Source organism: Centruroides vittatus, unplaced genomic scaffold (genome assembly GCF_030686945.1).
Source record: "Centruroides vittatus isolate TY-2023 unplaced genomic scaffold, ASM3068694v2 scaffold_769, whole genome shotgun sequence".
In the NCBI taxonomy this organism is placed as follows: domain Eukaryota; kingdom Metazoa; phylum Arthropoda; class Arachnida; order Scorpiones; family Buthidae; genus Centruroides; species Centruroides vittatus.
This window is the reverse complement of record NW_027122717.1, coordinates 336492-358368: the sequence shown is the minus strand read 5'-3', so window position 1 is coordinate 358368 and position 21877 is coordinate 336492. Positions and strand designations below refer to the sequence as shown.

At 30.7% G+C, this 21877-nt stretch overlaps 1 protein-coding gene across 2 annotated transcripts; it reads left to right on the top strand.

The window, feature by feature from the left end:
- The first annotated feature begins 1227 nt into the window (after window positions 1–1227).
- Window positions 1228–21013, top strand: LOC136989925 (cilia- and flagella-associated protein 206). 2 transcript variants are annotated; one of them, XM_067288231.1, is made up of 15 exons: window positions 1228–1339; window positions 1997–2120; window positions 3364–3447; window positions 10866–10956; window positions 11026–11214; window positions 11310–11468; window positions 11687–11779; window positions 11895–12025; window positions 14184–14300; window positions 14371–14475; window positions 14554–14739; window positions 19956–20189; window positions 20262–20402; window positions 20482–20570; window positions 20830–21013. In XM_067288231.1, exons 2-15 carry the CDS (start codon window positions 2001–2003, stop codon window positions 20906–20908), a joined length of 1818 nt encoding a protein of 605 aa, XP_067144332.1. In that variant the 5' UTR covers window positions 1228–1339; window positions 1997–2000; the 3' UTR covers window positions 20909–21013. The 2 variants fall into 2 exon arrangements, with proteins under 2 accessions (XP_067144332.1, XP_067144331.1); XM_067288230.1 differs by lacking the exon at window positions 1228–1339 and having other exon boundaries at window positions 1945–2120.
- The last annotated feature ends 864 nt before the right edge of the window (window positions 21014–21877 follow it).

Genomic DNA, 21877 nt, shown 5'->3' with positions numbered 1-21877 from the left:
TTTACTAGTTACATGACTCCAGCTAGAGGCCGCGTAAAGTAGCATTTATGGTTTAGTTCCCCGGTGCACCTAACACATTTTATCAGCATGTAGTTTATTTTCTTGGCCATAGCCAAGATGTAACCAATATGGCAAGAGAATGTGGTTTCTATTTCCTCTCGTTTTATTTTGTATGAAGTTTCTGTTTACACGTGCACTAGCTGGTCGATCTGTCGAAGTTTTTGCGCCCTTTTGTGAAAATTAAAATTAATATAAAAATGAATATTATGATGTTGATTAATGATAATAATACAACTGGTGTCACACCAGTTGTATGTTAAATCTTTTAATTAAGTTTTAAAATAAAAAGAATAAAATTATACGATTTGTTATACATTATATATTATCAATGCCTGTAAAGCGGATTTAATATATCTGGATAAATAAACCGTTTAATTAAACGGACTATAACATTGGCATGTTATTGGTTTGTTTATTTGGATGTGTTAAAGCCGCTTTACCAGGCAACGCACCACATGTAATATTGCAGCAAGATGCGATGAATTCATTATTTAATTTTTTAATACTTAATTATTTAGAATACTTTTATTTTTTAAATAAATTATTAGGTTTTCTTGATTTACTTTGCTTCGAGGATTAAAATACTGTATTTATATACTATAATATATACTTTTAAATTAATGATAATGTGATAAAGCTCCTCTTTTAAATAATTTTTTTTAATTAACTTATTTTAAATTTTAATATAATGAATCTGACGACTTAAATATAATATTAATTCATTCTTCAATATTAGAATTTCTTATATCTATTAATAAAGTAATATACCATATTAAAATATCTAAAATCATTTTGGGGAAATAAACTTAGATTTCACTATCGACATCGGTCGAAATTAACTGTAAATGGAAAATTTTATTTTTTAAAAATTCATTTATATAAATTCCAAAAAAGTTAAAAAAGTTTAATTTTTTGAAATAAAAATAATTTATGCTTTCTTCCCAATGTGTGGTGCTATGTGTACTATATTCCATCCTAAATCGTCTGCTTCAGAACGCGTCTGTAAGCCAATGACACGTTTCGTTTCATATGAAACCAGCTCTGTCATTGGCTTGCTTATTGAGCTGCTTGCCATTTAAACGCGCTCTATATTAATTATTTACTATAAACGTTTTCTTTGTTTATTAGAGGAAAATAATACTAGAAAACTTTCTTTCGGTATTACAGTATTTCCATAAAAATAGTAACTTTCTTTTGAATTCTGACGTAAATTTTCTATAGATTCGAATAGATTTATATTTTGATACGAATTTAATGTGCTGGAGCGATTCTTTTTACTGTGAGAACTATGTTTTTTGAAGTATATTCGAAAATTATATAATTAACAGATTATATTTTATCTATATTTATAGTATTAGATCTTTTCTGAATCAATTATAATTCTATTACAACAAAATATACATATATATACTATAAAAATATAGTCATAACTTTAATATATAATAAAAATAATTATACAAGATGGTCATAAGTCTGGAATCATAACAGCTATGTTGATCTTTGTTTATTCTTTTACAAGGCACTGAATAAGGAGGAACAAGTTCAAGTTATTTTTGATTATCAGCCTGAAGTTGTCAAAGAGTTTAACAGGTATTTATACTGCCCATCAATAACACAAGGTATGAACACGGCCTGTTAAACTCTGACAACTTCACATCAACTGTAAATTCCCACTATCAAAACAAGTTGAATTTGTTTCTCCATATTCAACACCATGCTTTACCTCCTGTAAAAGAATAAAGATCAACATTACTCCTGTGGTTCCAGACTTATGGGATACCCTCTATATATATATAATACAAATAATGCATGTATTATAAATAAAGTAAATATATTTTATACACATGCAAAGCTCTAATTGTTTTTATGTTAAAATTACTCTTATTATTCTAAGAAATTTCATGATACTTATTTAATAACTGAATCTTTTTTTTAGAGCTATGGATTACGAAAGTGTTGAAATTATGAGCAGGCAGCTGGGTCACAGAATTGTAGCAGAGATAATTGAACGATGTAAACAACATAATGAAGATGTCACTGAAAAACTAGCATTTTTTATAGTAATTTATAAGATATTAGTTTTATTGAATCTAAAGTATTTTTAAAAGTTTAAAATTTTATATAAAATTTTTCACTGATGCAAACAGTTTCTTTATGATATAAAAATTTATAAAACAAAAAAATATATATATAATTTAACTGATTACCTAAACTCTTTATTATTATTGTAAACCACTGTCTACATGATTCACTTGAATTCTAATTTTAAAAAACTATATTTCTGAAAATTTCAATTTTAAAAATCAAACAGATCAACTGTTAACATTGACTTTATTTCAATTTAATATAAATAACAATAATTCTTTACTTACTGGATTTTAGTTTATAAATTATTTTATGTGTGCATTTTGATAATTTAATAAAATATCTCTAATGATATGATTTTAAGATTTTGATCGTTAAAGATAATATGAAACTATTGTAATTAAATTTCTTATCAAAAGATGAAACAATAGATATGCTCAGATTTGTTTCAGAAATTTGTAACTTAAAGAATTAATTAGCCATTCTGGAATTACTCTGCTAAGTTAATCAATGAATCTTTAATAGTGAAGTTTAAGGAAATTAACTGTTTTTGACTGTTTAAGAAACTAATGTTTTTAATCTGGTTTTTGGGCATCTTCGGGCATGAACAGAGCTGTTAAGAGTGGGAACTGGAGATTTTTTCCCATGCCTGGAGAAAACTTAGGGGCTTGTAATGGCTCATCTCCGTATAAATTAATGTTAATGTTACTACAGAAAAATAAATCTATAAGACTGCTTTTTACTTATAAAAAACATTCTACATATTTTAGTTGTTAAAAAATTGCAAAAAAGGACCTCTTAAGGGCAAAAGAAGTCACTAACCCTGGACTCTCTACAAGCTCTCAATAGCCCTGGACATGAACAGTTAAAAGTGATATGCCAGTGTCAATAAAAAAAGAAGATAGAATGAGATAGCATTCTTTAATTAAATTTCACCCACTGTTAAAAGTACATTGATTAATTCACTAGAGTAAATACTGTGGCTAGTTCATCCTTGTTAATATGGAAGTAATATATCCTTTTTTTCCAGTTTTTAATCTGGAAAAAATTAATTATTGTAACACAATAAACGTCTTCTCCTATTAACACTGCAGTGAGTAACACAAAGTCACCGACAAAAAACCTTTTACAGTGTTTACACACTGTAAGTGTTTACAACACTGTGAAAGGTTTTTTGTTGGTCACTTTGTGTTAATTATTGTATTGAAAATTTTGTAGATTCGAATTGTTTCAACTGATCCAGATTACACCAATTGCATAAGAAGTGATATGTTACCAGAAGAAGAAGAAAATTTAATTAAAGTGAGTTTAAACATATTTTTAAAATATACAAAATAATTATGAGTTTTTAAATATTCTTTTAAAGTTTTTAAAGTTTTTTTTTTCTAAATTTTAGGTAATTTTTTTTAGTGTTAATTCATAGATATTAAAAAATTGTATTGAAATCACAACTTTATATTTCATACTTTGATTGAGTATAATTTAAATAGTCTAATGAATATGGCTATAATAAATTTAAGAGCTTATCATACTTTGAGCTAATAACTTTGAATTTTATGTAAAGACATAAATCTTCTTTATCCAACTACATATAGGTCAACTTCCTTTCTGGAGATTTTATTTAAAATACATTTGCACAAATGCATTTCAAGTACAGGTTTTTATTCAGCCTTGCCCCTCTTCAGTATATAAAGACATACTTAGTTATCATTTATTTCTCAACAGCATAACTTTCCATATAAAAATCTATTATTTTAATGTTTTTAAAGATAGAAACATTAAAACAACAGATATTCAAGGAAAAAATTTGAAAGCGAAAAACACACTTATACACAAATACAGTGGAATCAACTTATTATGACCATTTATTATGACTACTTTGGGACTTGCAATTTGCAACAATAACCGGCTGATATAATTAAACAGAGAATAGGAAGTTTTTATTATTGAACTCGATTTATTACAAACAATTGCAGTATAAGTGTGTACAATTTATGTTTATCACAAACTGTACACTTAATACAACATTACACATTTATATATGCTACATTTCTTATAAACAACTGTTTAATTCAACAGACAGCAAAAGTATACTAGAGAAATCGTAACAGAAATGTTTATCTGAAAAAGTATATGTCAAGTAAAGGTCTACAGTATGTATATTTTCTAAGAACTCTTGTCATGCACTCACAGTATGTAAAAGATAAAAGATATGCTTAAAACTAAGTTTCAAAGAAAATGTTTATTTAGTATGAATTTTTTAAGAATTCTCATTGTTTGTACCCAAGTGTAATTATCACAATTGATAACAATAACCAAAGTTTGATTATAACAGGCATTGTTTTTAACTAATTTTATGCAGTGTTTTGGTTCTGACTGATTATTATAACTTTTGTGTCGAGTTTGTTTTCGACACTGTTTCACATAAAACACATAGTTAATTAACAATTAACTTTATTCACTCTCGGATACAACTGACTGGGGTGACGACTGCACAAGAACTCAGCTCCCCGACAACGAAAGTATGTAGGAATTTTCACCCCTGACCTGACACTCAGATCAAGTTACACCCGACCGTTACAACAGATCTTCCCCCTCTAAAACGAAGTCTCGGAGATGTGCAGGTAGTGTCCGTGTTCTAGAGCTCTTTCTAACAGGTGGTCCTTTGTCTTGATGTTGATTATTCTGGGGAGCTGGATGTTGGTTATTCTGAGAAACTGGATGTTGCCTGTTCTGGAGTGGTTGTTCTCTTCGAGCTATCAGTTGATCAATATGTCTCCTTTCTATAGTTCCTTCTGGTGAAGCTATCATGTATGTATATGGTCCGGTCTTCTTTGTCACCTTACCTGGTTTCCACTTCTTTGCGTCTCTATAGCATCTGTAATTGATGTTGTCTCCTATCTGGAATTCTCGTATTCTTGTTTCCTCTATTCTATCCTTATATAGGTGTGGATTTAGTCGATCATAGATGGTACGTAGTCTTCTTCCCATCAACAGTTCTGCTGCCGTTTTACCTGTAGTACTACTAGGTGTTGTGCGTAAGCTAAACAAAAGTCTGGGGAGCAACACTTCAGTTTTTTCTTGGTTGTGATGTAATTTTTCAATTCTCCTCTTTATAGTTTGCACTTGTCTCTCTACTTGTCCGTTGGAAGAGGGATGATATGGAGGGGTAAATATGTGCTGTATCCCATTTTTACGTATAAATTCTTCCATTTCATGGGATTTAAAGCTTTGGTGATTGTCTGATACAATTGTATTTGGTAGTCCATGTGTACTAAATATTCTCCTCAATAATTTCACGGTTTCCTGGGTTGACTGCGTTTGTACTTCTTCTACCTCCACCCACTTCGAATAAGCATCCACTAGAATAAAATATGTATGTCCATAGTGTGGTCCTGCATGATCAATGTGTACTCGGTCCCAGGGTCCCGAGGGTGATGGCCAATGAGTATCCTTAACTGGGGTTGGGTTTGACCTCTGTTCTTGGCATTTTCTACACATCGATACAGTCTCTTCAATTTGGGAGTCCATTTCAGGCCACCAAAAATAGCTTCTGGCTGTTCTTTTCATTCTAGACATACCCTCATGTGTGGAGTGTAACAGGTGTAATAGCTGTGGTTGCAAGGTTCTAGGGATAACTACTCTTTGTCCCCATAAAATGCAACCGTGGTGAATTGAAAGTTCTAGTTTTCGCCTAGAAAAAGGCATAAGTTCTTCTGGACTACTCAGTGGCCATCCGTGTAAGATTGCATGTTCAACTCTTTTTAACACTGAGTCTTTGTTTGTTTCTCTGCTTACTTCCTGAGATGTGATGGGCAATTCTGGCTGTTCAAATATAAGGAATATCTCTCCTGGTTCAGGGATAGTCTTGTCTTCCACAGTAGTTGGTATACGAGATAATGCATCGACATTAGTCATCTCTGCTGACCGACGATGTTCAATCTTATATGAGTAGGCTGCTAATCTTAAACACCAACGAATCATTCTGGGTGAGATTAAATCAGGAATTGGTTTAGCAGGGTTCAGAAGGCCCACAACTGGCTTACAATCTGTATATATAGTAAAATTTCGGGCAGCTAGGTAATTATGAAATTTTGTAATGCCAAAGATTATAGCTAATACTTCTCTCTCGAATTGTGAATAATTTCTTTCTGCTGGGTGAAGTGTCCTCGATGCAAAGTATATAGGAGCTTCGGATCCATCTGGTAATATGTGTGAAAGGACTGCTCCCACTCCATATGGTGAAGCATCACAGGATAATACTACTGGTTTATTTAAATTATAATGGATTAATAATGTTTCTGGTGTTAACATCTTTTTTATTTTCACGAATGCTTTGCTGTGTTCTTTTTTCCAGATCCATTGTTTGTTTTTATCAAGGAGTCTATATAAGGGTTCAGCTTCGGTTGCTTTATCTTTCAAAAATCTATCATAGAAGTTTACAAATCCCAAAAATGCTTGTAATTCTTGTTTGTTTTTCGGTTCCGGAACCTGTTGGATCGCCGCAATTTTCTCCGGTGTGGGCCGAACGCCCTGAGCATCTATCAAATATCCTAAAAATTTAAGTTGGTTAGTCTTGAATAGGCATTTGTTTTCGTTTAGTTTTAGTCCAGCTTCTGAAATCCGGTTAAGAATTTTCCTCAACTTTTGATGTAGGGCTTCTTCATTGAGTCCCATGACAAGTATATCATCTATCATCACAATTGTCCCTGGAATACCTCCTACGATCTTTTCCATCTCTCTCTGGCAAATAGCTGGACAACTACTCACTCCAAATGGTAACCTTTTCATTCTGTATAACCCCTTGCATGTGTTGATAGTCAGAATCTCAGACGACTCCTGGTCCACAGGAAATTGGAAGTACGCTTCCTTGAAATCAAGCTTGGCAAATACCTTTCCACCAGATAGTGAAGCAAGTATATCGTTAATGGCCGGCAATGGGTATACATCTACTTTTATTGCCTCTCTGTTTACAGTGCAGCGGTAATCTCCACATAAACGTACACTTCCATCTGGTTTTGCAACGGGTACCACAGGAGTGGCCCACTTAGAAGTTCTAACTGGTTCTATAACTCCTAACTGATGAAGTCGATTCAACTCTTGTTCTACCTTTGTTCTCAATGCAAAAGGAACCTGTCTTGCCCGCATAAAAATAGGCTTAGCTTCTTTATTTATCGCTAAACTGACTGCCTCGCCTCTAAATAGACCCATTTCTGAATTATTGAATAAATGCTGGAATTCTTGTATCAGATCGTCTGCATCATGTTGGTGATAAAGTCCCTCTATTCTGATTCCTAATGGTTCAAACCAATTTCTTCCAACAAGTCCTGGTCCATTTCCTTTAATTACTAACAATGGCAGATTCCTAATTTTTCCTTTAAATTGTACCCTCACCATTGTAGTCCCCACTACCTCCAGATTCTGATCAGTCCATGTCTGTAATTTGACTTCTTCCGGCTCTAACTTGTCTCGCTGGATTTTGATTTCTTTTAAGGTCCGTTCGCTCACTACAGTGTACCCAGACCCTGAATCTATTTCCATCAGGATTGGTATATTTTCAATCTTGAGTAAGATTTTTAAGGGTGGTATCTTACTTCCCTGTATTTTGAATAGAGATGTATATTCCTCGACCTGGTTAGACATCAAATTTTTATGTTCCTCAATTCGGTGTACTTTGGCTCTCTGGCTGGATATCTCTTTCCGTGGTGCCCCAATTTGGTTTCTTCCCTGGTTTGCAAATTTTCTTTGTCCACTCTTTTGTTTCGTGATACACGCCTTTTCTATGTGTCCCTTGTTTCTGCAGAAGTTACAGATTACCTGAGCAAATCGGCAATTATTCGGGTTATGACTTCCGGTGCATCGAAAACAGCGTAATATGGCCGGCTGATTCTTTCTCTTGTAGTCCGCCTTTAAGTTATACACTTGGGTGTTGTTTCCGTCTGACCCAAGCTGGCTAACATCGTTAGACGCTGCCTCTGCTGCCAATGCTGCATCCAAAATGGCCTTATAAGTAGTGTCCGTTTTCGCCAATAACACGTGTTGTATTCCTTTATCCCTTAAACCTGCCACTAGCCTATCTCTTAACATACGCTCTAGTGAGGCGCCGAAGTTGCAATTCATTGCAATTTTCCGTAGTTCCGCGACATAGTCGTTGATACTCTCTCCCGGTTTTTGCGACCTCTGGTTAAATTTGAACGATTCGACGATTTCACTAGGTTTCGGGTTAAAATGGCTATCAAGAGCAGTAAGTACTTCATTGAAGTTAACTTGTGTCGTTTCTTTCGGCGCTATGAGTGTGACTACAAGTTCATATAAAGTTTCACCGCATACAGTAAAAAATAAAGCACACTTATCTTGGTCATTTTCAATCTGGTTTGCCTTCAAGCAAAAATTAAAGCGGTCCTTGTAAGTTTTCCACTGGCCGTCCATCTTGAATGGTTCGAAACGAACTCCACTGGTTGATGTTCCTGGGAACGACATTTCCGGCTTTTTATATCGAATTGTAATTTCTGCTGGCAAGTCTGTATATTATTCCTCGTCGCCAATTTTGTATCGAGTTTGTTTTCGACACTGTTTCACATAAAACACATAGTTAATTAACAATTAACTTTATTCACTCTCGGATACAACTGACTGGGGTGACGACTGCACAAGAACTCAGCTCCCCAACAACGAAAGTATGTAGGAATTTTCACCCCTGACCTGACACTCAGATCAAGTTACACCCGACCGTTACAACAATAACAATAGCCAATTGATATCATTTACAATAACTGGATTCCACCATGTATACAATATCTAAGAGTTTACTCTTCATCAACATCACTAGTGGTTATATCCACAGTGATACAAGGGGGGATGTGAATTTGAACATTCTAATTTGGACCTCCTAATATCAGTTCTAGTTACACTACTGCATACTTTAAGAGTCTTTGGATTAAGCAAGAATGTTTTTGACAATTATTGAGATAAGTTTGTAAAGTTTTAAATCTAAATAGTATATTTAGATAAATAATGCAAGAGTATTTAAAAATGTTTGGTAAAATAAAACATATATTTATAAAATGTTCTTATGTATAATATAAATAACAGGAACAGTGGAATACAATACATTAAAAAAATTTAGATATTGCATTACATAATTATTAGAAGAAATTAAAACATATAATTTATTGATAACATTCTTACAAAATTTAAAATAAAATCTTCCTAACTAGTGTCTGTTGTGTATGAATGTTTCTTCACTTTATGCCAATGACCCTTCTCTCTTTTACTACTCACAATAATGATCACAAAAAAAAAACTTTAGAATTACATATCCAAAAAATGTATTACTTCTGTGTGGAAGCAGATTTATCTGTTGACACATTTCACAAATGAGAAAAGTCTGACAACTACAAGGATTCCAAAACAACAGTTTTTTCTTTATATAACTTTAAGAAAAACGTTTTTGTGATTTAAAAATTAAAAAAAACATTTAAATATGGCTTATTTAGTACTACTTGTATTTTATTTTAATCTATACCAAGAAGTCAAAGGGATGATGTTTTAATGAAAAAATCAATTTTGTTTTCATTTGCTTCAAATTTTTTAGAAAAAACTTATGGTTTCAGATTGTCTACTGTTGTTTTTTTAAAAGATATTGTAGTTATAAAATATTTAGCTGTAGTTATAAGGGACTCTAACATTTAAACTGCAGCTGCTCTTGTTTTACAAATACATGGTAGCTATTTGCTATTTGTATCATGCATAATGCATTGCTTAGGAAGTTGATTTGTAGTCTAAGAAACATATTATTAATTGCAATGTTCTTACATTGGTGATTAAGTTACAATTACCTTATTGACTTAAAAAAGGCATTTGATAATGTTAACCTTAATTTATTGTGGAGGAAATCAGATATTGTGGGACTCTCCAGATCCTTCATTATTTTTCTTAGGAATTTGTTTTCTACTACTAGTTATCAAATAAAAGGAGATACTGTTAATTCTACTACTTAATATCTACTAGAGGTTTACCCCAGAGAGAACCACTAAGCCCTTTGTTGTTTAATCTGTTTATAAATGATCTTCCAGAGAGATTTCATCATTCTGATCTTTTGGGACTTTACCTAAATGTCACGGATGAGCTGCATTGTCTTCTATATGCAGATGATGTATTATTACTAGCACACTCAAAGTCATCTTTACAGAAGAAACCGATTTTATTATCTGATTATATGTTGGATAATGATCTTTCTATTAATTTTCAGAAAACAAATGGGATTGGTGTTTTGTAATGGAGGAAGACTTAATAAAACTGATGAAATTTTTATTAACAATGTTGTATAAATTGCATAATTTTTTTCATTAACTCTTTATGCTATTTATGTTAAATGTATTGTTTAAGCACAATTAAGAGACCATTATGTGGCTGCTTATTTATTAATTTTGTTTTATTTTTTCCCTTATATGGAAGTATTTGTACTTGTATCAATAACAAATAAATAAATAAAAAGTAAAAGAATAAAAATATTAAAAAAATTAGTAAAACTGCCTTTATTATAGTATAGAAACATTAGAATTCTAATAAAATTTATTTGTTTTTCTTATACTTTAAACAATGATATAATAGATAAAATTTATTTTATGTGAAGAAATTAAGTAAATTCAATAAAGGTATTGATGATAAAATTTGTGGTGCAAAATTTTAATGTTAACTATTAATTTTCAATATTGTAGCATTGCTGTGATTTGCTGTTATCTAAGAAAAATCCAAGTATTGATACAATAAAGATGCAAGTGCATTACGAAATTATGTATAAAACTAGAGGTATGTTATATGAATACATAATTTACATATTAATTTTGAATTGGGTAATTAATATATTTTTTAATTTAGATGAATTTTTAACATCTCAATCAAAAGAAATCAAGAAGAAATCTAAATCATTCTTTTTGGATGTTTTAAAAGTTGCTTTATATACTGCAGTTGACTTTCATGAACTAGAATATGCAATAGTATCATATTTTCTTGTAAAAAGTGGTATTGGATTACATTGCGACATAAAATTAAAGCAAGAATTAATTGGTAAAAAAATTATTCACAATTTACTTTTATTGTCTAAATTACAACTTGAACAACATTTAATTATAATATTTTTACATTTATTTTAAAATTATTAGAAATCTTAAAGGGGATTTTACCACCAACAGAATTAAGAATATTTATCTCAATGGAAGAAGATATGAAAAAAGAACAATTAGATCTCTTATCACAGGTTACAGTAGGAATTGGAATATATAATGGAAGATACAAAAATGGCATTCTTAAAATTGATAATGGTATAAGGATAAACTAGTCACTGTTAAAACTGAATTAATCAATTCATCTTTAACAGTGGACAGTGGTAAGTGGCCCATTAATCAAGTCAAAAATATTAGCATTTTTTAAACTTCACTCACTGTTAAAGATGCATTGATTAATTCAGTGTAATAATGGTATATTAATTAACAACTAAATTTTTTAGTATAAAAGTTATAATTTTAAATTTTCTTTTTAGTTATCAAAATCTTAAAAGAAACAATACCTGTGTTTTCAAACAAATTAACCTCAGAACTTCAAAAAAGTAAAAAATTTTCTGAAAAGTTAACATGTATGTTATTTTAAATAATTTTTTATGTTTTATTTTAATATTTAAAATATTTTAATGTTTTATTTTATAATAGATATAATATCTATTATATAAAATAACTTAATGGTAAATTTAGCTATACTGGAAGACTATACTCTGAAATCAAATAAGGAAAAATGGTCAACAAAAATGATTGAAATTTTAGATTTGCTGATTGAAGTGTTGATTAATATCCATCAATATGAAGTATATTTAACTACATTCTTGGTAATTGTTTAATAATTTCATAGAATTATCATTATCATCATTTTCATTCTGCATATTATTGCACCACTAAACTTAATTATATCGATAGTGAAATCTACAAAAGTTAAAATGACTTAAATAATTTATAATGAAATTTAACTTTTAATTATGATCTACAGTAGTATATATTGTCAGAGGATTTCTGGATTAGAAAAAATTTATTAGGCATGTATTTAATCAAAAATACATGCCTGATAGATTTCAATCAGTTAAGGTTTTATTCAATTAAAATATCTATTAAACTACCATATATCCATGTTCAAAAAATAAGCATAACTATTAATTTGGCCTCTATCTTAGGAACAACAACTCCAGATTAGCAAAAATCTTAACATAGAAGTAGAAAATTGTATTTTTTTATGCAACAAAACAGTTATTAAACAAAACTTTATCTAAACTGTAAGCTTGCTTAATGCCATCACAGACCATGATACCATCATCTGCAAACTAGTCTCTTTCTGTGACCGGAGGGTCGGAGTCTCTTTGACTCCTCGTCAGGATATGACACCACCAAGTCTTTCAGGACTCGGAAATCGTGACGGAGGGTTCTTACGTCACGCGAGCGGTCGCGGATGAGCGGATACGTCCGTTGTGGAGGTGGAGGTAGGAGAATCGAGGAAGTAAGTCACTCAGGATACTGGCTAAGTAACAAGAATAAATTTAATAAAAATTTATAAAAGATTACAGCACGACGCATAGCTAACAATAACGTATTCCTAGATATACGGAGAGAGAGAGTTTACAACCAATCCGCGAGTTGATAAATACCTTGGTTAAGGAGATGTTAGAGTTCCTTGAGCAGCCGGGTATCCACGATCCTAGACAGTATATTCCACAGAGGCACACAATCTACAGAATAAAACAGTCCACAGTATAAAACAATGCACACAGTAATATTTCCACGGTATTAATTCCTGGTCTTCTAGGTGGGGTAATGCTTGGACATAGATCGGAAGGTTGCAGGAAGTTTTTCCAGGGTTGGGCTCACGGTGGCTAACCAAACAACGACTGCCTGGATTTGTCATCATTCCCTCGTATTATTTTTCCACTTGGGTTTTTTCCATGAGGTCAGGCTCTCGTTGTTAAGGGTCGGGTGTCCAATACGTGAATTACTTCTAAAAGTTCCGGGTGACATACGCCTAACTAGATGGATCATCCTCAACGAGGAAGCAAGTTTGTGGGAAATAATTTTTATGGTTTTTCAACAGATCTTTTGATAAAATGGTGGAGGGAAAAAAAACAATCGAAAAAATTTGATTGAACACCTTCGTCCATTTGTCCGTCACATTTCCATGATGTTCATGAGACTTTATTCTCTATTCTCCAGACTCTAATTTGATAAGAATCATTCTATAGTTTATACCTGGACTGTTATGTATGTTTTGGATAATTATGTTTATGTTTACTTTTTGGACTTGAGTGTAATTATACAATTCTAAGGACTGATTTATTACTGTTCTTCATGATTATTGTATTTATATATATTTTTATATAGCCCTATATATTTTTTTCAGAATTAAAATATAAGATATACTACTACAAAAAATCTTTAAAAAGATTCTTCTAAGACAATACGTAAAAATGTGTCTTTATTCCAATCCAGTTCTTTCAAATGCACATTTGAAGAATTAACAATTTCACGGCAGAGCCGCGTTTCTTTATAGGCTGCTCATCTGCCTCTAAATGTAAAACAGTTAAAATATCCCTCTGGCAGTGGCACTTCATATAAAATTAAAAATATACATTTGGTAAAAACATATGGCCAGGACAAATTTTTTTTTTATAGGATATACTTTTTACATCACATAAATAGTTATCAGTAAAAAGCAAAGATATAATTAAATACTTGAGAATTTATTAATAAATGTAAAAAATAAATTTATATATTATAGGCAATGAAATAACTTTTACATATGTTGAAAATTTACACATTAATAGCACCAGATAGTTTTTTAAACTTAATTTAAACTATATTGTATTGCTGTATTTAAATTTGATTTTTATTAACAACATTTACAATAAAAATTTTTAATAGCTTCATATTATTTAATGTAGCATCTAATTTGAAAATTTAATTTTTTAACTAATTATTTATTTAAATATAATCTTTTGCACATAGAAAGAAACTGATATATGTAATAAAAAAACTCAAGAGTTTTCTGAAGAGTTGGAAAATACCATGTTTCATCTTCATCAAATCATAACTGCAACTGCTGAACCTATTCAACAATGTTTGGTACTGTATAACTCATTTATTGGTAGTAAGTAATTATCAAATTTGATTAATTAATAATAATCATTTTCAGCCATCATTTATTCATTTATATAAGATTTGGTTAAATATGCAAGATGAAATAACATACTTAAATATATTACCTACACTTGCAAATAATATATTCAGATGTGTAGAGGTTTGTGAAAATTCAAATCATATTTTATTCATAAATATTTAACTTTTATATAAATTCACATAAACTTTTAATTTTTAGAATTCTCACAAATTAGTGAATGATGAAAAATTAGAATATCTATTTGAAAATTTTGAAAAAGTGCATGAAGTAAAAACATTTCCACAGACTGAAGATATATCTGATTCAATTCCTGTATCTAAAAATACTGTCATTTATTTTCCTGTATCTATTAGCAACTTCTCAAAAATGCAGTTACAGTTTGGTGTAAGTAAGATTGATATTGGTGTTGGCATTTTAAATATGAATAAATAATAATTAATAAAGAATTTCGTATACTAGTACTTTTTATATATTAACAGGACTTATTATACTGGAAATACTTACTATACAGATCAAAAATAATGTTCTTTATTTAGTTCACATCATTATGCCTTTGTGTCCTTTCTATCTTAATTTAGAATTTCATATACTAGTACTTTTTATATATTAACAGGACTTATTATACTGGAAATATGGATGCAGATATTTAGTCTTACAGATCAAAAATAATGTTTTTATTTAGTGGTGAACTAAATAAAAACATTATTTTTGATCTGTAAGACTAAATATCTGCATCCATATTTTCCAGTATAATAAGTCCTGTTAATATATAAAAAGTACTAGTATACGAAATTCTAAATTAAGATAGAAAGGACACAGAGGCTTAATAATTAATAAAGAATTAAAATATCTTTTCTTTAAAAATTACACGTAAAATTTCTTATTCAGTTTATTTCTAAATTTAAATGTCTTCTACTATTAACACTGCAGTGAGTAACACAAAGTCACCAACAAAATGTGGAAGGCACCTGCATCAACTTTAAGGATGCAGTCGTGCATGCGTGGAGGTACCCTGTTCAAGGAATTCGAACAGAGCCAGGCGGAGGGGTGAAACGCGACACATACTTTGTTTGTTTATTTCTCGGACGCATCATTCTGGCGGTCTGGGGGGAGATGACATTTAGCTCTCAACCTGAAGAAGGCCTTAGTGGAGGCCAAAAACATTGGTTGGTTCTCTGTCGTATACAACACTGTAAAAAGTTTTTTGTCGGTGACTTTGTATTTCTAAATTTAAATTAATATATGAAATTGCAAAAAATTTGATTATTTTTATTCGAATTTGATAATCTATACAATTTTGCTTTATACTGTATGGAGTGTCCATGAATTATGTAACTCAGATATGGGTAGGTGAGTATGCAGGTAATTGTTACAATGTGTTATAAAGAGGTTAGAGTGTTTACATAAACATTATGTAATGCAAAGGTCTGCAAGTAACAATAATTCATCTTCATTTTTGAAGTATTGTATAGTAAACTGTATTGTTTATGCATTGCTTTGTACATTATATGTATAATTAATAAAATGATGTACCATTTGGTATTGTGCGCCATGTTTATTCCTTATCACAATTAAAGGGGTCAATCAAGGATATGCATTATATAATTTAGATGGTGGGTATGTCTGATGGCATTATGGAGCTTTATAGAGGGTGGAATGGTGGTTGAAAAGTATAAAAATAGTGTTAAGACCCTAAGGTTAGACCGAGGTATACTGGTCTACAAAATAAAGGAGAAAGAAGTCGGCTTACAGAAACGTGTTTATTAGTAACTAACACCAACTGGTGAACAAAGAAAAACTTATATACAAATTCCCTTCCAACCTCAAGTGTACCGACAATTTTCCCGCGTGGAGAAAAATAATCATTCAAGATGATACCTTGGGCTGTCCTACGTCTGTATTGATTCACTATAGTTCGTCAATCTTCCATACAGTTCTGATGAAGTTGGATTGTTGCTCCTCTTCTCCTTTGTTCTCCAGGGCTCCCCACTCCTCTCACGTGCTTGACACCGGTCCCACTCAAGCGGACGACGTTTGGCCTCCAAAGATCCGGAAACAAAAAAGGTGCCCTTTCCTTTCCTTTCGCTTGTTTGATATGGAGATTATAAAAGGTGCCCTTACACGCCTGGACCCTCTATATATACCGTTCGCTGCTGTCGTCTCCCACGTGATCCTTCGGCAACCAATCCAAGGGCCCCTTTTGCACACGTCCCCCAAAGGTGGAACGAAAAAGGGAACACGTGTTGTCTAAGAATGACGAACAAAGAAAAGAAAACCCGTTACAAAAAAAAAATGCGATAAAAATAATACCCGATACAACAATAATGCGATAATAACCCGATACAGTAATAACGCGATAATAACCAGATACAGAAACGCGAAGTTATGTCTAATAATATACAATATATACAAATACAAAAAAAAACGAACAAATAGTGGCGGAGCACTACAATAGCATTATGTAATTTATGGACAATCCCTATGTATAATAGTTGAAGAAAAAGTATGAAAATTACTATTTTCTTTTTATTCACTGTTGTATGTCTTGTTTCTTTATTGTTATAAGAATTAATTATTACATACAGTGATTTCTATGCTTTTTTCATTACCTGTCACCAGCAAAGGTTTTATAGTTTGTAGTAAATTATATATATCAATGTATGTGTGTAATGTAACATGCAATCAGTACACTATACATATTCAGGGCTGGTTTTGGTCTGTTAGCCATCTGCATGCTACAGATGTTTGGTCACACCTATCAATGCTGATTGCAAGTAAATTCATAACCTAACCCAACCAATGAGTCTACTGGTATGTTTTAGGACAGTTTCATATAGTTGATAGAGTTCACAAAAGTAAAGCCCACAAAAATATTTATATATACTGCTGGCCATTCAAATTGCTACACCATGAAAGCAGCATGCAACAAACACAAAATTTCCATGAAAGGTACAACATGCTGGGTGCTCTATATCACAAGATTACCTATCAATTTAATCATGTTTTCCTTCCATTGTACCATATGTGTACAATAAACATGATTGTGCTATTTGCTTTCCTTCCTGGTGTAGCAATTTTAATGGTCAACAGTGTACTTATTTTAATTTTATTCAAATCAAGCTACCCTGTAGAAAACAGGTACCTTTGTTCAAAGTTATGTTTTAGCACCATTATAAAATAGAGTTTGCAAATTAAAATGAAATGAATTTAAAGAATTTTTCTTATTCAGTATATAAATACATATTTAATATATGTGCATAAAAATTAATTTAAATATGAATTAAATGTTTGTGTATATCTCTTTCTTTATTTAAATTTCCTTTAGGTTCTGTCAACAATTAAAACAGTGCTGTAAGTATTTCTATAAGATTAATGGTATGGGAATAAAGACCCATTTGCAATGAAAGGTAAACATAAACATCAAACTTTGTACCCATATTATTTAATGCAACCATTCACAATCACTTATGTAAATGTAACCTTAAACTTAATCGTAAGATGTTGACATAAATAATAGCATTAATATTAACATAAATAAATAGCTTGGAGTTTGCAAACTTTAAAAGTTTATAAACTCCAAGTTTTTATATTATTTATGTGATTTAAAGTAAAAAACTATCACAGTGGTTATGGAATTCCTATTGATGAATTTTTCTCTAGTTCAAAGAACAATTCCCCCCATCACCTGTTGTTTTCACTTTTAAGTTTTCTGATGCAAAACACCTAACATGCAAGCTTTGTTAATATTTATATCCATAATCTAAATAGTTATATCATCAGTTGTCATGCAAACATCAGTCTATTTCTTCAATGACCACTCTATTAAAATAATATTAAATTATACTTAGTGCATTTTAAATAATAAAATTCATCAGTACCCTAGGAATTTGGCTACTTTCATGCATGCATGCACTGCACACCTACTAAAACTGGCCCTGTACATACTGATTGCATATTATAGATATTGTAATTATCTCTTATATAACTCTTGGCCAATTAGTTGTAATAAAAATTTAAATCTAAAACTAGACAGGTTAAATTTCAGTTTTAATTTGGAAACTTTTAATTGAAAATTCAATGAATGACTAGCAACAATAGTCTTCAGCAATTCATTAATCAATGCATCTTTAACAGTAGATGAAGTTTAGAGAATGATAATATTTTTGGTGGCTAATGAAAGTGAAATGCCAGTAGCTTTCCACTTTTATTAGTGGCATCCGTATTTTTTTGGAGAAATTTAAGGACAAATCAGAAATTGTTTTATAATAAAAAAGCAGATTGCTTTTATTTGTTTCACTAAAAATATGTGGCTGTGCGCCATGTGTTTGTATATAGTTTATATTTTATTATTTTTTTAATTTCACTTTCTCATGCTTTTATCCCCTTTCTTTTCTTTACCTATTGTTTTTCCTCTTTGGAATGTCTCTCCGAAATTCCTTTCCTTATATGGTCATCGTATATCCTCTAAAACAAAGAAAGGGTGCACGACCACTGAGGGATCGAGTACGAAACCAGAGGGCAGGAGGGTCGTGAATGAGAGAACAGAAAGGATTCGGACTCAAGAAAGGAGTGGAGTGAGACAAGCTTCTGGTGCGTTCTGGCAGCGTGCAGAAGAGAAAGAGTAGCGTTTCATAGATGGACTAAAGAATTCATTGTGATAGATTCATGAGAATTAACTGTGAATTTTGGCATCTGAATGAACTGAAAAGAAGAAGAGAATTTCCTCTACATATTTTGTGTAAGACCCTCGCCAAAGACGTTATAAAAGAGACTGATTTTTCGAAGACCTCAAAGACCAACACTGGGTACCCCTTTCCTAATTTCTTTCATTTTCTTACCTGTCCTTTATTCTCCTCCTTTAGTTTAATTATATTAGTTTTAATTTTCATTTTTTTATTCATGTTTGTAATAGTATAACATTGGCATAAGATTAGTTTTAATTATTTTCCTTTTGTCGCGAGCTATATATGAGTCAGGGAGTTTTTGGACAATATCGTTCGCTCATATGATTATTTCCATATGTCAGGACAGAAAATATACTGGCATCCTATAAGAACCTGTAGCTAATAATTTTTTACCTAAATTAAAATTTTCCTTTTTCATTTTTATTTTGGTTTCATGTGTATTTCTTTTAACAAAGAAATTAACATATTTTCACAAATAAAAAGCTTTATAACATTTATAAAATAAAAGCATATACATAACATTTTGTTCTTTAAACTTTACCCACTGTTAAAGGTGCATTCATTATTTCATCTGAGTAACTATAATGACTAGTTCATCCTTATAATTTCATCTTCAATAATTATTCTTCAATAAACGATTTTCATCCTAAATAATTTTGTAAAATGTGATTATCATGAAATTAATCACTAAGACATTACTAATTTTTAAATTAAATGAATTTTCAAGAACTGAATTATAAAAATATTTCATTCACAGTTTTTACAAGTTAATTGAATATTTAAAATGCAATTTTATGCATTTCATAACACATTTAATAGTATACTTGCAGATTCAAAGAGAAATTAAAAGTAATTTGTATGAACCAGCTTCAAGCTTATTTCTAGCTGTTCCTAATTTTTATAAATTGATTACAGGGCTATTGTCCATGGGCAATTTGTTACAGAAATGGAGCTTTGTTACCAGCAAATAGAGAGTTAGGAGTCATTATGTTCAAAAATGAATATTATGGATTCTGCAATAGAGAAGGACGTAACGAATTTTTGCATAATCCTGATTCAATGATAGCAGGTGTTGTAATGGTAGCCAAAAAACATCCATCTTTGATATTGTTCTTACATTTAAACAGTCGATTTATTCTTCCATTTTTAGTAAATATTCATTCTTATTTAAATACTTTTAACTTGAAATAGTAGGAATTTATTACATACAACATATTTCAGAATCATGAGACAATTGAAAAAGAAAAACCAGTATTTACTTCAGAATGTGGAAGTCAAACTGAAAGTAGTTTAATCAGTAAAGTTAAATGTCCAAAATATAAGTGGAATGAATGGGATTTCAGAAGAGAAGCTTTACAACTTGTATTATTTTATGACATGTCACTGTTTTATTATTATTATTATTATTAATTTTTATGTAATAAAAGTAAATGTTTTTCAGGCAAATCTACAGAAAAAGCAGACTCATTCTACACAGAGCGAACAAAGTTATTTTCGCCGTGAAAACTGTACCCAGACTTTTCCACCTAAGTAATTTATTGTTTTAGATGAATTGAATAGGCAGCTTAATTAATTGTTACACAACAAGTATTTATATTTAAAAACTTAACTTTAATTCTATACTTTTTATATTTATATTTATAACGGAAAATAATATACAAGATCAGTATTGAAATATATGATAATACTTTTATTATAATCAAATTAAACTTTAAAAAGTTATGATTATAACTATTCAGAATAGCTCTAATATTACTTCTTTTAATTAATTAATTATTTTACTTTATAGAGATAATTTCTGTCAGACTAAACGAGACAATTCAACAACAATGAGTAAATATTCTTTAAGTAACCATCTTCCTCTGTGAATATAAATAATAAACAAACAGATTATTGTCTTCATATAAATTTTTATTGAAAATTGTCAAAATTTTTTAAACAATAAATAAAAATAAAAAGCCTTTTAAAAATGATTCAGTTATTATTGAAATTATAATTAGGGTTTAAAATAGCAATTATTTAATCCACACAAAAAAAGGGGGGTATTTACAATCAGTTGCTTTCTCAAAAATCATGAAAGCACCACTTTTCCAGACCTTATTTTGGTTAGTACTAGTTCTATGGCAAAAGTCAATGGCTTAACGGAAAACTTCCTCAAAGCAATGTGTACCAATTCTTGAAATCTGCTTACAGATGGGCTAGAGTTGTTTTGTGATTTTCTTGAGGAATACTTTTCTCCATTTTTATAAGACTATGCCAATCAATAAAGTGGTCCAACAAAAACAAAATAAGGATTGAAAACCATTTCATCAGAATGTGTATTTATAGTTCCTAATGTGAGGTCTATGTGACTATTGTTGCACCCTAATATCAACACAAGGTTGTGTAAATCTCTTTGGAAAACAATTCACAAGTCAGAATGATGAGAGATAGAAAATTACCTCATTGGGGTGTTTTTTGACACCAAGACAGTTCAACTAAGAGGATTCAACCAACCAACCTGTTTAATAATAAAAGAATTTTTTATGCCTCCAATTTCTCTCCTTAATAAGGAGAGAAATTGGAGGCATAAAAAAATTCTTCCTTGAGGTATTCACTGTTTAAAATATTAGTTCAAAACATCAGTCCTTTTAGCTAACTAAGTCCTATAGTCAAAGCTCCTGCTGAAAGATCATTGCAGACATAGATTCCTCATTATCTTATAACCCCAGAGCAATGTTGTTTAACTGTTGTTTAAGAAGAATGATGTTGAGACTTAAGTCATATTCAGTATACAGTGTGTTGGCAGTAGAAGGTGATTCAGGAATGGTGTTCAACTCAAAGGAGAAAAGTTGCAG

Excerpts from the sequence above, each read along its gene's own strand:
- LOC136989925 (XM_067288231.1), top strand. The coding sequence starts at position 2,001 with ATGGATTACGAAAGTGTTGAAATTATGAGCAGGCAGCTGGGTCACAGA. Across the intron at positions 14,301-14,370 it reads AACCTATTCAACAATGTTTG|CCATCATTTATTCATTTATA; the intron begins GTACTGTATAAC and ends AATCATTTTCAG. Across the intron at positions 14,476-14,553 it reads ATATATTCAGATGTGTAGAG|AATTCTCACAAATTAGTGAA; the intron begins GTTTGTGAAAAT and ends TTTAATTTTTAG.